At 50.4% G+C, this 12,186-nt stretch overlaps 7 protein-coding genes across 7 annotated transcripts; 3 read left to right on the top strand and 4 right to left on the bottom strand.

The window, feature by feature from the left end:
- Positions 1–727: 727 nt before the first annotated feature.
- Positions 728–1,891, top strand: NFIA_027500 (NADP-dependent oxidoreductase; the record flags this gene model as incomplete). Its single annotated transcript, XM_001261572.1, has 1 exon — positions 728–1,891. One exon carries the CDS (start codon positions 728–730, stop codon positions 1,889–1,891), a length of 1,164 nt encoding a protein of 387 aa, XP_001261573.1.
- A 636-nt stretch (positions 1,892–2,527) lies between these two features.
- On the top strand, positions 2,528–3,166 carry NFIA_027490 (uncharacterized protein; the record flags this gene model as incomplete). The annotated part of the gene is made up of 1 exon (XM_001261571.1): positions 2,528–3,166. One exon carries the CDS (start codon positions 2,528–2,530, stop codon positions 3,164–3,166), a length of 639 nt encoding a protein of 212 aa, XP_001261572.1.
- Positions 3,167–3,454: 288 nt separating this feature from the next.
- Positions 3,455–4,199, bottom strand: NFIA_027480 (DsbA family oxidoreductase; the record flags this gene model as incomplete). The annotated part of the gene is made up of 2 exons (XM_001261570.1): positions 3,455–4,102; positions 4,155–4,199. 2 exons carry the CDS (start codon positions 4,197–4,199, stop codon positions 3,455–3,457), a joined length of 693 nt encoding a protein of 230 aa, XP_001261571.1.
- A 920-nt stretch (positions 4,200–5,119) lies between these two features.
- Positions 5,120–6,517, bottom strand: NFIA_027470 (uncharacterized protein; the record flags this gene model as incomplete). Its single annotated transcript, XM_001261569.1, has 3 exons — positions 5,120–5,228; positions 5,615–6,165; positions 6,236–6,517. 3 exons carry the CDS (start codon positions 6,515–6,517, stop codon positions 5,120–5,122), a joined length of 942 nt encoding a protein of 313 aa, XP_001261570.1.
- An 8-nt stretch (positions 6,518–6,525) lies between these two features.
- NFIA_027460 (C2H2 type zinc finger domain protein) lies at positions 6,526–7,800 on the bottom strand (the record flags this gene model as incomplete). Its single annotated transcript, XM_001261568.1, has 2 exons — positions 6,526–7,573; positions 7,652–7,800. 2 exons carry the CDS (start codon positions 7,798–7,800, stop codon positions 6,526–6,528), a joined length of 1,197 nt encoding a protein of 398 aa, XP_001261569.1.
- A 485-nt stretch (positions 7,801–8,285) lies between these two features.
- On the bottom strand, positions 8,286–9,402 carry NFIA_027450 (alpha/beta hydrolase; the record flags this gene model as incomplete). Its single annotated transcript, XM_001261567.1, has 2 exons — positions 8,286–9,214; positions 9,279–9,402. The coding sequence occupies 2 exons, from the start codon at positions 9,400–9,402 to the stop codon at positions 8,286–8,288; spliced, it is 1,053 nt and encodes a 350-aa protein (XP_001261568.1).
- A 604-nt stretch (positions 9,403–10,006) lies between these two features.
- Positions 10,007–11,374, top strand: NFIA_027440 (FAD binding domain protein; the record flags this gene model as incomplete). The annotated part of the gene is made up of 2 exons (XM_001261566.1): positions 10,007–10,975; positions 11,042–11,374. The coding sequence occupies 2 exons, from the start codon at positions 10,007–10,009 to the stop codon at positions 11,372–11,374; spliced, it is 1,302 nt and encodes a 433-aa protein (XP_001261567.1).
- Positions 11,375–12,186: the final 812 nt, after the last annotated feature.

Genomic DNA, 12,186 nt, shown 5'->3' with positions numbered 1-12,186 from the left:
CGCACTTCTTGTGACAGCAAGTACTAATAGTATGTGAGAATGGCTCCAACGGCATTATATAGCCATTCGCTAACCTCCTAAATAATGGTTGAGCCGATTGAATTTGATTTCTAATGTTTAACCAAACTAAGAGACCGAACGCCATTCGGTAGAGGTGGTACTGAGTACACTACTATTTTTCTCAGGATCTTTCCTCCAGACGCGATTATTACTATCGGACTTGAGGGAGAACTGTAAGCTTCTCGTACATCTGATGTTACCTAAATAGGAAGTCTTTTGGAGTGGGTCTTGTGTGATTCTTCAGCCCCGCTGCCCCCGCATCATAACTAGTGCCAGTCAGCCAGTATATAGACACATCAACTGGCTTATAGATACGGTCTTACTAAGACTACCATAATCATGAGCAGAACCATCCAATATACGTAACTGTAACACCATCCCAGGTGTATCTAGAACGGCCGAAATGACCGCCACCTCTACGCAGGTTGGCCATGCGCCCCTTAGTTCGGTAATCCTAGTATCTGTATGCCGAGATGACCGTGATCTGTATACTACGAACCTATCCAAGTCATCATCTTATATGTCACCTCACCTCAATCCCAAATATCCGAAGACCACCTAGACGAGTCGTTCAGATAGAAAGATCCATGTAGATAAGGTGAGTCATAACATTTGGAGCACCAGGTTAGCTTCGTATTTTAGTTTCTCTTCCTTCCAATCACCGCCTATGAAACACGAGCGTATTAGAAATCCGTTTAGAGTCTCCAACATTATATTAAGAGCCATCACCTTGGGGCTGCATCTGGAGACCAGTTCTTGCAAATCGGCACCCAAGTCAGACATATTAAAGAAGACAGCGAAAATCTTTCGCAATGCAGGCAATTCGTGTGGGTTCGGCTCCTTCATCTACCGCTCCATCGCGAATCCGGCACCGTCGTCAGCCTTGTACCTCGATCAAAACGTGCCTATTCCTAAGCTGTCAAAAAAAGGCGAACTTCTTGTCCGTGTCAAGGCTACAACGGTGATTCGCGACATGCTGACGTGGCCCGAAACCTATCATCAAGAGCATTCCATTATTGGAAACGACCTGTCGGGCATTGTTGCGGAGGTCTGTTCGGAGGATAGCAAGTTCAGACCGGGAGATGAGATTTTCGCAATGTCGAACGCGAATTGTGCATCGGCATGGGCCGAGTACTGCATCGTGGAGGAGAATGAAGTTGCGTTGAAACCAAAAAGTCTATCCTGGGAGCAAGCCGCGGCTATTCCCCTTAGTGCACAAACAGCATACGAGGCCTTATTTGACCGCGTGGGCGTTCCTGTACCCTCCGTTGAGGATGCAGCGCGAAACAGATCCCGGACCCCTGGCGAAGGGCAGCCCCGACTTTTGATCACCGGTGCCGCTGGGGCTGTTGGAGTCTACCTTGTCCAGCTGGCTTCCCTTGCTGGACTCCACGTTGTGGGCGCCACTAGTTCGAATACTCGCAATTCAGAGTTCCTTCGAGAGCTCGGTGCTCACGAGACGGTTGAGTACGGCATGCTGGAGAGCCACAAGAGCGCTTATGATATCATTATTGATACAGTCGGAGGTGGCGTGTTGGCCAAGTGCTGGAATCATGTGAAAGAAAATGGCACTGTTTTATCTATGGATTCGGCGAGCTACAAATTTGCCGAGGATCATGAAAAGCGCGGTATACGTAAGGAGGGCGTCCGCGCTTTATTCTTCATTGTCGAAGGAAGCAGCAAGGCTTTGCAATATTTGGCTGAACTTGTGGACTCGGGTTTTGTCCGTCCTTTTGTTGCTGGGACGTATCCCTTTGCAAAAGTACAAGAGGCGTACGACATTGCCAACGGAAGGTATCCTGGCCGTGGAAAGATCGTTCTTACCATCTGAACAGACCGATGCCATACAACATTTGTCCGCTGGAGACCAAACGCGAGTCCCTTAACGTTATTCGTGAGGAATTAGAGATTATGCGCAAATATGATGGGAATGATTCTAAATCGCTCAAATATTCCCAGGTATAGGCACCTAATCTGTACGGAATTTTTTTCATGCTGATAACTGTCAATGCGGCCCATAATAGCCTGTGTAAGGAACACATTTTCTATGGTGAATTGGAGACAGCCGTGCTCTTCAACAGCAGAAAGACAAGACTAGCATTGCTTTTGTCCATGTCTTTTAGCCGAACAAGACATCTGAAATTCTACCTTTCACCATGCCTGCATTGGGCAAAGTTTAAACCAGGGATGAGTATGGCTCCTTAGGATCGAAAGCTTAGGAATACCTTCAAGCTGGTGCTGAAAAGGTTAGCAGTTATGGCCATACATAGGAAATTGCAGTTGGTCATCTTATATAACTGTACTTGTAATGCCAAGGTTCCTGCCTAATCAGTTGAGGGGAGCTTATTACAATTCCTACATATTGCAACAGTAATCTGCATGACCCTGAGAGCGCGCTCATAAGCTTCTGAGGTTGAGTCACGCATATCCAACATTGGTCTTCTCCTGTTTGTAGCCTTATTAAAGCATGAGGTTTAGCAGTATGCTCATCGCCACCGTCTCTACCTTTCTATTGACTCTCTGCCAACAAACCATTGGCCGCTTATTTCCCATCAACGTGGACCGTTTCCCTATTTTTCGTCAACGAACAGTAATCGACGACCAACCAGAAGGCTCGTGCCCTACAAACCCTCCTCTATCGACGACTGAACGGACCGTCTTCGGCATTTGGGGATGCGTTGTCTACGGCTACCCCTCAACTGGCGGGGTTCTCAGAAAAGACGCTGACCTTGTCGATATGCTTTTCCTATCGCTCCCCCGCTCTCATGTATCGCAGCGCTCAGCCAGTGCCGACGAAGAAGACAGATTCTGTAATCTCCTGCGAGGGACAGGTGCGACGTGGTGGCCGAGTAGGGAGGATTGGGTCGAGGTGCAGCTTGACGGGAGGGAGATGACTGAGGAAGAAGCAAAGGTGGTGGAGTTTGGTTGGCCGACGGATGGAGTGGGCGTATGGGTGTTGAGGTTTGCGAGTGCCGAACAACTGCCAAGGGATTTTGGGAGAATGCGTTTAGCGATGAATATGGAGGAGAAGATCCAGATCATGAGAGAGTATGGCGCTACCTTTGTTGAAGATGTCACGCAGGTGGAGGAACTTTATGATCGCTAAATACATCTTGAGGCCTACCAGTCTTGGGATGGGTACCTGCGGAGAGGAATTTCAATATGCTACATGCAGTGCAGCGGGAGGCTCGTCAGCAAATATAAACTATCAGTCTCTAGGATACCCAGACCAGCGCAGAGCTGCGAACCTTTCCAATTTGGTGCCGAAGGTCATATGGAGAACGACAAGGCTCTCAATATCAGTTAAAGTAAGGAAGCTCCGTTACTGTGAATATGGTAGACTGCCAGCTGTACATGACAACGATCAACATGCCCAATAGTCCTTACATGGTTGTCAAGGACCTCCTTCACCTGCCTCCTCTGCCTTCACCTTGCCCATGATCTCCATAAACTCTTGCAGATCCTCCCCATCCCACTCATATTTGCCCTGGAAAAGATACCTCGGAACCCCCCTAATCCCTTCAACCTCTCTATACTTCCTTGCCTCCTCGTCAACCACATTACCAACATCCTCCGCCAGCCACCTCTCCACCACCGCAGCCTCAATCCCCGCCGCTACCGCCGCCTCCTTCAATACCTCCGGCCGAGTGATATCCTTCTCGCGTTCATGGAACGCCTCGAGCAGCTTCTCCACAAGCTCCCCATGAACCTCCGAACTAATCGTAGGATCCTCCCGACTCAAGTAAACCAGGCGATGCGCATCGCGGGTGTCCGGCCCAATCATCCCCCCGTAGTTAATGCGGACCCCTACCGACTGGGCGATCTTTTCCACTCGCTTGACCAGCGCGGCACGCTGCTCGGGCGTCGTGTCCTTAAGCCGTTCATCTATAAGAACAGACTTTGGTACACTGTGCCCGTGCCGGTTGGGGTTGAGATAGAAGGGGCGCCATTTGATGGTGATGGTGTCGTTGCGGCCGCCTGGGTAGGTTTTGCGGTACAGAGCGATGGCGCGGTCGAGGCTGCGTTTGCCGATGTGGCACCACTGGGTTTGGATTAGTGGGGATGGATGCGGGCTCTGAGGAGGTGCTACTTACGGGGCAGATGAAGTCGAAGACTATGTCGATTTCAATGACGGTCATTGTGTGGTGGGTGCCTGGAGAGGCGATGTTGTTGCTGGAGACAAAGAATGATGGTGATGACGGGGGTCATAGGGATATATATGGTGAGCTTGAAACATGCCTGTCGTCATCCCAGCCACTTGATGCAGGCAGACATTTTTATGAAGCATTTTGCCTGATTCCGTCTGATAGGAGATGTTTCGAAGCTTCGGGGATCGGGACGCTAGAGGACTCTGTATTGTCTTACTATCTCGGCCATGCATCGGATGGAAGGAAGAATGGCAGTAGCCTGGAGAAACATTTGATTGTATGGGACGGGGGGTTGGCTGAAAATACGTAGACGTAGAATCGGTCCATGTAAATTTACGCAATGTGACGCGTGTGATGCGATCCAGGCTTCTCTTTTCTTTCTTAGATAGTGCCCTATATACCTAATAATAAGCAAAGAACATCCTGGTCAACCACAGCATCCACCCTCCCTGACTTGATGTTTTAGCCACCAGCAAACAGCCTCACCCACTAAAGGCTAACCCCAATAATCAGCCTATCGGAGCCAAATTCAGGGCCTTCCGGACACGTTGCCCCTGCATCGGCTGCCGGCTCGACAGGGCCCGTCCTCCGTAAGACGGCTGCCTGGAACGGCGGTGTAATCGCTAAGACTTTAAAGAGTGTCGTTGAATCAGGGTCAAGCCAGCCCCTATTGATCCTCCTGGTTGATCTATTGAATTCCTTGGACCAGCTATATACCCGCGCATACCACCCCTACGCCCGCGAGCAGAAACGTCTCTCATCCTTTCACATTACTAGGAGTACGACCGCCGGCAAACACAACATGTCCCAGAACATACGTAATCAGACTAATATTAATACACTCCTTGGCCCCAGACCGTCGGCCGGGTAAGGAATGATGCTGCTTGCAAGGTCCTAATGCTATAATATTCTCATAGCGTTTCAAGGCGTCTGGAGGCAACACTGTAACTCAACTCCATGTAGGGTCCCGAGAGCCAACCGGCCTCCAACATCAGGGTGAAAAACCCCCGGTTTCTCCACCTAGTGCTTGGAGTCGTTGTAGTAATTGCACATATGAGCTGCTGATACTCCAACAGCTGAGCGAATTCATCACCACAATTGACTCATCCAACAGTCTACTCGCCCCCCGGTGAGAAAGCAGATTTCCAATTCTTGGAAGCTTGACGCAGCCTGATCCATTCGCAATCCACCTTTTTGTACCCGCCGTTTCCAAACATTCCAAGTCGAGCACGGCGGAGGGTTCCATGATTCGGTCGGGACCAGGACAACTTCTCTCTAGCAACCCGTACCGCTGGCAGAGCATGGAATATACCCACAGCACAAGTACGGCTCTGAGTAAAGAGGCCGGCGTTAAGAAATGCACGCAGCGATTTAAGCGGATTGTTTCAAAGACCTGAGCACCGTACAACACCGCCAGACGCCCTTGGAATGGTGACTTGGCCCATTGACTCGATAGAAGCTTCCAAGACGTATCGTCCATTCTCCGGTATATGACCCTTAGGCAAACAGATTTTATTCGCAGGGTTGGACTGTAATGGATCATCAGGCCCGAGCAAATCAGCATGCGGTGGAGCACAGCTGCCTTTTTGTGGCCCTCGTCAAGGCCTTCTCCAAGGAGACTCTTGAGTGTTGCCGCCGCTGCGAGTCTCTGTTCCGACCAACAACCCGGAGAGGAGCTATCTGCGTCGTTGTTCATGACGATGCTTGTCAGATAGTGCAGGATAGTCTGCTTTCCAAGCGTTCCAGTCTGTGACCATGCCCATATCCAGTTTTTCTTCGCAATGGTTCGAGGTAAGGACGGTACCGTGGAAAAGTCCCTGGCTTCCATGATTTGAGCCCATTGCTGAGCGGTGGATGCACCCCAGCATTCGTCCGACTGCGGAAGGCAATTCTGCAGCTCGTCCGCCGTCATAACATGGTTGAGCCCATAGCTATATTTCCACCCGAAATCAATCAGCTGCGAGAGAGTTGGAAGTTACAAAACTGCCATCGATGAAGTCCGACTCTGGGACAGACGGAACGCTTACCCAAATGGCGAACCCTGCCCGTCGGCGTTCCTCGTCATGTATTGAGAGCTGCCATTCTTGACCAAGGGTGAGCTGCAACGCGGATATTCGTGCACGAGGGAGGGTATCTGAAAGGAGTCTCTTGCGTCGTGCAAGAGTAACCGGGACGGCCTGGACCAGCTCTGCCAGCTCGAGGTCCCTTCGATTGCCCGAGTACATCAGGCCCAGTTGATTGAGAAGAATGGTTTGCGTGATCCAAAGCTCACGACTGGTGCGATTGCATTGTTCACACTTTACTCGCATTTAGATGGTTAGCCGACTGTGTTCGAACTGACAGAGGTGGTCTTGAGGTGTAGCCTCACTGTGTACGATGTATATCGTCGGATGAGCTCATGCATCGCCTTGTAACAAGCCTGTGAGCCCTCCAGATCTGAGAAATGCGCGCCGATGGCTGCAACGGTAAGAACGAGGAATGGATTCATCCTCGCAGGGCAAAAGGTAGGCTTATGCAAAATCGGAAAGACAGGGTGGAAATGCTCAAAGTAGAGTTGGACCCAGGCATTGAGGACGCGAGCAGGCGGGATGCGTAACTCGATAAACTTGGGATAGTTGGATTTGGTTTGCAATACGGTAGCCATCTCGAACACCTTCCGTGGGGTACCGTCCGGAACCTGCTCGACAAGGGCCAGATTTTCCTTCTCTATATCCTCGCTGGCGATAGTAGCCATGTCGGGAAACACTAACTGAGCGTCCAGTTCAATAGAAGCCGGATAGTACTGTCTCGGGTCGATGGCATCTTTATCCATATCTGGTTCCTGAATGTTACCATAGAGCCCGGTGATGGCGGCTGTGGCGGATGCCGCAGGAGCGGATAGCCCCATGTACTCATCGTCGAAACCAAAGTTGAGCCACTCATCAAAGTCATTCCAGTCCAACGAAAAGAAGGGAGGTACCGTGATCGTATCGATGGCTCCATAGGCCGCGTCGGCCTGGGCGGGAGAATGTACCGGTGCCTGTTCATACAGCTTTTGACTTTGTGGATAAGCTTGCGACACTACGTTTATACTGAGCGAAGTATTCGTAGGCTGACTGCCTGCTTGATCCTGCCTAGAGGGAAGGTTCAGACAATGTCCCCTAGGCAGTTGGCCAGTGCGTGTGGCAGATTGTCCGGTGCGCTTGGAGACCAGATAGGAGCATTCTCGATGCTGGTCGCAGCAACGCTGGCATGGCTCCTTTCCATCACATCGGACTTTAGATAGCCGGCATGATTCGCAGGCTTTGATGACTCTACGTCTTTTGGCCAGGGGCTTCCCCGTGTCTGTCTGATGGACAGACGTATAGTGGCGGGCCAGTGAGTCTCTGCTCGTCCAGTCAGCGATTGCTGTATATTTGTACCAGTTGTCAATGAAAAGGAAAAGGGAAAAAAAAATATCTTACCCGCGGCTAAAGATTTGCTGACAATAGACACAGGAGAAAGGCTTCTCCTCTGTATGTGACCGCAGATGCCGCTGGTAGTGTTCTCGTCGGTTGAAGCTTGTCTGACATGTGGTGCAGCGCATGTCCAGCAACTTTCTGGGACGAGGCATTGTGCTTTGGGTGGAGATCCATGGAGTGGATGAGCAACTACAGAATGATACAAGACTCGCGCATCTCTGAATGCATGTTTTAGAGCTTAAAAGGATGTCAGCAGGCGACAGTGGGCCTCCACGGATGTGCCCGGAGTTCCCGGACAGTCTAATAGGGAAAGCGTATGTAGATCTCCTTGGCAATAGGGCAACCTGCTGGTACTATGTCTGGTCTAGATGAAAAGAAGAAAAAGAATACTGTAACACTGCAACAGAGCTGTATAAGAAGGCATCAGGCACCTACCCAGATTTTAGGCTATATTTTGGCATCCTACTCATATCTAGGTCAAAACAAAGAAACAAAGAGTCGCACGTACAGTTCAAGCTTATATCTCTAGCCTATTCTAGAGACAAGGTGCTGTCTTTATTGCATATTCAATCTACGGTTACATTCAGTCTGGCTGTCGCTATGTGGGTCAGTTACTGCGTAGCACTATGTGCCTAGGCTACTGAACATGTTTGGCCAAAAACTCATAGCCTGGAAGGACACTCTCCTTAAACTGGACCTCATCCCTTCCCAGCCCGAAATCAAACCCGTGTTGCCCTCCTTCCGCCAAAATCAGCTTCGTCTGCACCCCCAGACCCGCCAGATGTTCATGCGCGCGCCGCGAGAACCGCGGGTCAATAAACGTATCCTTCGTCCCAGTCAAGAAGATCGTCGGCGGGAATGCAGACGAGAAGAAGGTTGCTGGGTCCACACGCGCAAAGTCGCCGTCCTGGACACAGCGCTCCAGATGTGTCCCTTCCTTGAATGCTAGAGCCAACCAGGCGTCTCGAGGCCTGGAAAGATCGGGCATGGGCATGGTGCCGGGTACGAGAAACTGCTCCGGTGCGACAACGGTCATGGAACAGGGTGGCTCGCTGAGAACACGCTGCGCAAACGACTGATCAATTGGAGGCATCATTTCCGAACCGGGGGTTGGTTGGCTCCAGGTACCGTCAGAGAAGTAGGCGGCTGCGTAGAATGCTGCAATCGCTTGCGGGGGGTCATCTAGGCTTCCCTGTGAGCACGAGGCAAGAATGTGAGCTATTTTCTTATGAACGTGGTGCTTGGAGAGAAGAGATCGGGACAATGCGGTTAAGCCCACCAGGTGTAAAGCCAGAGTACCACCGGAAGATTGACCAAACGCGACAACACGACTTGGATCCAGTGTGAGTCCTACTTCCCTCCGGATCAGCTCTGGGAGCGTGGTTTTCACCCAACGATAAGCGTCCCTCGCATCCTGGATGGGACCCTCGTAGAGGGAGACATGTGGACAGAGACGGTAATCTGCCAACACAACAACGAACCCGAAGTCGAGAAGTATCTCTATTTCTTCGAGATTAAAGAGAAACCTGGATCCGATGGTGAAGCCGCCTGCATGGAATCCAATTGCTGTTTTGATGTACAGTTAGTACTGCTTGGTTCTTCTAATTTGAGCAGGATTGAACTATCTTACCGATCGGTAGCTTCGTGCCTGGGATTCCCAATCCAGTCTGAGGCCAGTACACGGTTGCTGCGATGTCAAGGCCCTCGACAGTCTTGTATACAAAATCCTTTGTGGTCATGATCGGTGCGTGCATGATAGTGTTAGCACCGGTTTGGGCCACCCTGGAGATTAAGAATACTATGATCAGTGATTTGAAATAATCACCTGGTGAAAAAGGACCTCTCCAGTTATGTCGCCTTTCTATACGGCTTCGTAAATGATCTGATTTTGCTCTCGGCTAATGTGGTACGGGAACCCGATTGTCTCGGATATTGTGGGGTAATAACGATATCGGAACTTAATGTCGCATTCAACCAGCAATCCAGTGCATAATCTCGGGCTAAACACCTGGATAAGAATGGATAATGCCGGGTGGGAAGGGATCAACTGCAGATCTCGTCAGAATGGGAAATATTCAAGTCCACATGGTCAACCTAGGCAACCAGTCGATACTTTGTTCCTGGCAGGTTGCGCCTTTTGTCGCCATCCCGAGCAGAGACCAATGGAGTGTATACGTCTCGCGTTTGTTGGCTTTTGTTAGTCAACTAAAGGCAGGGACGTCGTTCCGGTCGAGCAATTCTTTAAATAGCACGTCGTGTGTCCAACTTACTCCAGCATCCAATTGTTCGCAGTCTACACCGATTTAGCTTGGCTTTATACCCCCTTGCTCGTCGTCCGTTGCCAACACGGCTTACAACATGATCTCGGTCGTTGAGAAAGAGAAAAACCCTTTTTCTGCCACAGTCGTCATCATCGGAGCCGGACCCGTCGGGCTCCTGACAGCATTGAGACTGGCCCAGAGTGGTATCAAAGTCGACATCGTTGAAAAGGAGGCAGAGCTCAGCGACGCCCCTCGGGCCTGCTCCTACTACGCGGCAGCTCTGCACGCGCTCCAAAAAGCCAATGTTCTAGATGATATCAAAACTGCCGGCTTTACCACCAGGGGTCTTTGCTGGAGGGGCCCGCTGGCTGACGACGGCAGGGGAGGGAATAAGCTCGGCGAGATGCTGGCTTGTCTGCCAATAGTGGGCACGAATGACTGGGACCATGGAGTGGTGAACCTCCAACAGTCAAAATTGGCCAGCCTTCTCTACAAAAGGGCTGTCGAGACTGGATTGGTCAAAGTTCATTTTGGCCTGCGGCTCAAAGGCATTCACCAAGACGCAGACTCGGTAACTGCTACGGTCACTCGGGCAGATGGGAGTGCCGAAACCACTTTCCGTGCTGCATTCCTCGTGGGTGCCGACGGCGGGAGGTCGACGACCCGGAAGCTACTTGGCATTCAATTCAAGGGCCATAGCTGGCCGGAGCGTCTGGTGGCCATAGATGTTTGGATAAAAGATGCCGAGTTTGACGATAATTTCCCGAGTTCGCTTTTTGTTGATCCCGTCCATTGGGGGCTTGTTTCGCCGCTGGAGAAACCCCAGCGAGGGAAAGAAACCCTGTGGAGATGTACGGTGGCGCTCCATCCTAGCGATCAGCGAGGGGACGACCAAGTGGTTGCGGAGGAATCCATCAAGAGCCTTCTCTCCCACGTTGTGCCGGGCCCTCAACTCGATACAGCAACAGTGGTGAGAGCATCTCCATATCGGGTGCACCAACTTTGCGCTACTACGATGAACAGTGGACGCTGTGTTTTAGTTGGAGACGCCGCACATCTCAACAATGTATGATCAGCTTTTCCTACAAACGATCCATTTCCCAGACATAGGCTAACACCACACTTCCTCTAGCCTATGGGGGCCATGGGCCTCACCACGGGTATTCTCGACGCCGATGCTCTGGCCGACGCTTTGGAGCTCATTATTCACGAAGGGGAGCCCATCGGCGTGCTAGACGTGTACACCGATGAGCGACGCCGCGCATTCCAGATGTTCGTTGATCCTTCCTCGTCGCAGAACAAGCTGCGCATTGCCAGCGACGTCAGCACTGCAAAGCAGGACTGGCTGATAAGGTTCATGGCTCGCGCATCCGATGACAGCGATCTGGTGAAGCATGCAACCGATGCTTTTTTCAGTGTGTGGCGGACAGATATGAGGAAGAGTCTGTGCACCCACAAAGCTTGATTAAGCTATATCTTAACACACAGATGTTCAGGTCATCAACTCCCAAGCAGTACTATTCTGCGAATGACAACAGTGCTTCTAGTTGACAAGCACTACTTATATTCTGTGATATATCAGAGACTCAGACTCTTAGGCGCAGAAGGACACTGTGCATGTAGATTCGTAGCGCGATAAGCCTCCCAGCACAAGCCATTGATGGCATTTTAACAGGCACACAGTGCTTATGCTCTAATGCTAGTTTTGTCAAAATGACAATTGCATGTTGGGCTTGTAAAAGAGCCATTACAGTGAAAGACAGCTATGTAGGTCTATTATTAATAAAAAGGCTATTGAACGATGACAATTAACGAGGCCGTTTCTGCTGACTTGACTACCGCTATAGCAGGATCACCAGTTATAAAGATCGACCTATTTGACAAGATTAGACTTCCCCAAGCGTTGTCACTGTATATCTACTAACCATAATTTCTCCACAGGCAGTCAACTAAGATTAATCGTCAGGGTATCCCTACCGATGTACTACTATGTCGACAGCCTGATACATTGGCAATCTCTGGATTGGTGCCTAGGACAGGAGTGATCAACTCGTCCGTATGAGTGCATAGAGCCATGCAAGTGACTTGTACTTTCTGGCTACTTGTAGGACTTTAATCATTAGCTGAATTTATACTGTTTGCCAGCCTAGAGGACAATGATGCGCCGGGGTTCTCTCACTCAATGCTTCGAAAATGGCTATGTAAACTGTCAGCCAGTCACTTGCAATCATAAAGTAATAACTTATAGTAGGTTACCAAATATATCTATGCACTCAT

Source organism: Aspergillus fischeri, genomic scaffold (assembly GCF_000149645.3).
Source record: "Aspergillus fischeri NRRL 181 1099437636263 genomic scaffold, whole genome shotgun sequence".
Classification (NCBI taxonomy): domain Eukaryota; kingdom Fungi; phylum Ascomycota; class Eurotiomycetes; order Eurotiales; family Aspergillaceae; genus Aspergillus; species Aspergillus fischeri.
Note: the sequence above shows the minus strand (reverse complement) of the source record. Positions and strands in the feature narration are given on the sequence as shown.